The sequence below is a fragment of the Myotis davidii genome, unplaced genomic scaffold, assembly GCF_000327345.1.
Source record: "Myotis davidii unplaced genomic scaffold, ASM32734v1 scaffold167, whole genome shotgun sequence".
Classification (NCBI taxonomy): domain Eukaryota; kingdom Metazoa; phylum Chordata; class Mammalia; order Chiroptera; family Vespertilionidae; genus Myotis; species Myotis davidii.
Window position 1 is genome coordinate 2606579 of NW_006300048.1, and position 1150 is coordinate 2607728.

The 1150-nt window shown below is 57.8% G+C and overlaps 1 protein-coding gene across 4 annotated transcripts in view; it reads left to right on the forward strand.

Moving 5' to 3' along the window:
- Positions 1 to 1150, forward strand: part of PPP2R5D (protein phosphatase 2 regulatory subunit B', delta) — a 21838-nt gene that overhangs the window by 15672 nt on the left and 5016 nt on the right. For all 4 annotated transcript variants that reach the window (XM_006776353.2, XM_015572225.1, XM_006776354.1 and 1 more), the window contains one exon: positions 806 to 1016. In XM_006776353.2, the coding sequence (XP_006776416.1) occupies positions 806 to 1016 (211 nt within the window). The remainder of the gene's footprint in view (positions 1 to 805; positions 1017 to 1150) is intronic.

The window sequence follows — 1150 nt, forward strand, 5'->3', positions numbered from 1 at the left end:
CAATTGGCCCTGCTCTGAGCCCGACCAGGGGCTGCACCTAGGGATTGGGCCTGCCCTCTGCCACCCGGGAGCAGGCCTAAGCCAGCAGGTCGTTATCTCCCAAGAGGTCCCAGGCTGTGAGAGGGCACAGGCCAGGCTGAGGAACTCCCCCCTCCCCCCAGAGTGCACAAATTTATGTGCACCGGGCCTCTAGTCTATAATAATAAAAGCATAATATGCTAATTAGACCAGATAGCTGGACGACCTTCCTGAGGAAGCTGGGGCTGCAAGGGGCCGAGCCCCTTGCACGAATTTCGTGCACTGGGTCTCTAGCGTGTGCGTGAGCGTGTGTGTGTGTGTGTGTGTGTGTGTGTGTATTTTTTTTTAAGATAAAAAATGTTTCCATTACTCAGAAGGTTCCTCCTGCCCTCTCTCAGTCAGCACTCACACACCACCCCTCACCACCTCCAGCGAGGCCCTGGAAGGATAGCTTCTTTTGACTTCTGTTGCCATCAATCCATGACTTGGCTTAGCCAGTTCACCCTCACCCCACCCGTGAACTGGAGTGAACATGTTGAAGGCTCTGTGCGTCGCTTTGGGAGACTTCCCTTTGTGATCACGCCCAGGGATAACCGTAGGCGTCTCTGACCCTGGCCTTAGCTCCTTCAGGACAGGGCACATACATGGGCTGGGATGGAGGGTGGCCCGGGCCTGGGGGCAGAGTTACCGGCCACATTAGTACGCAGATATGCGCACTCAGATCCACCTTGGGAAGACGTCTGGGGAGCTTGGGGAAGGGACTTCAACAATTCACTTGTGTGACCAGGCCCAGCCGCAGCCGCCACCCCAGCCCCAGCCCCAGTCTCAGCCACCGGCATCCAACAAGCGTCCCAGCAACAGCACGCCACCCCCCACGCAGCTCAGCAAAATCAAGTACTCAGGGGGCCCCCAGATTGTCAAGAAGGAGCGACGGCAAAGCTCCTCCCGCTTCAATCTCAGCAAGAACCGGGAGCTGCAGAAGCTTCCTGCCCTGAAAGGTACTTGGAGAAGGTCACCGGGGACTGGTGCACCAGGCTTGGGGGCACTGGGTGGTTTTGGTTACTTGGGGGGGGGGGATGGGAGTTCTATCAAATGTGAGGGGAGTCCCATTGGGGTGGGGGTGCCAGGGGAG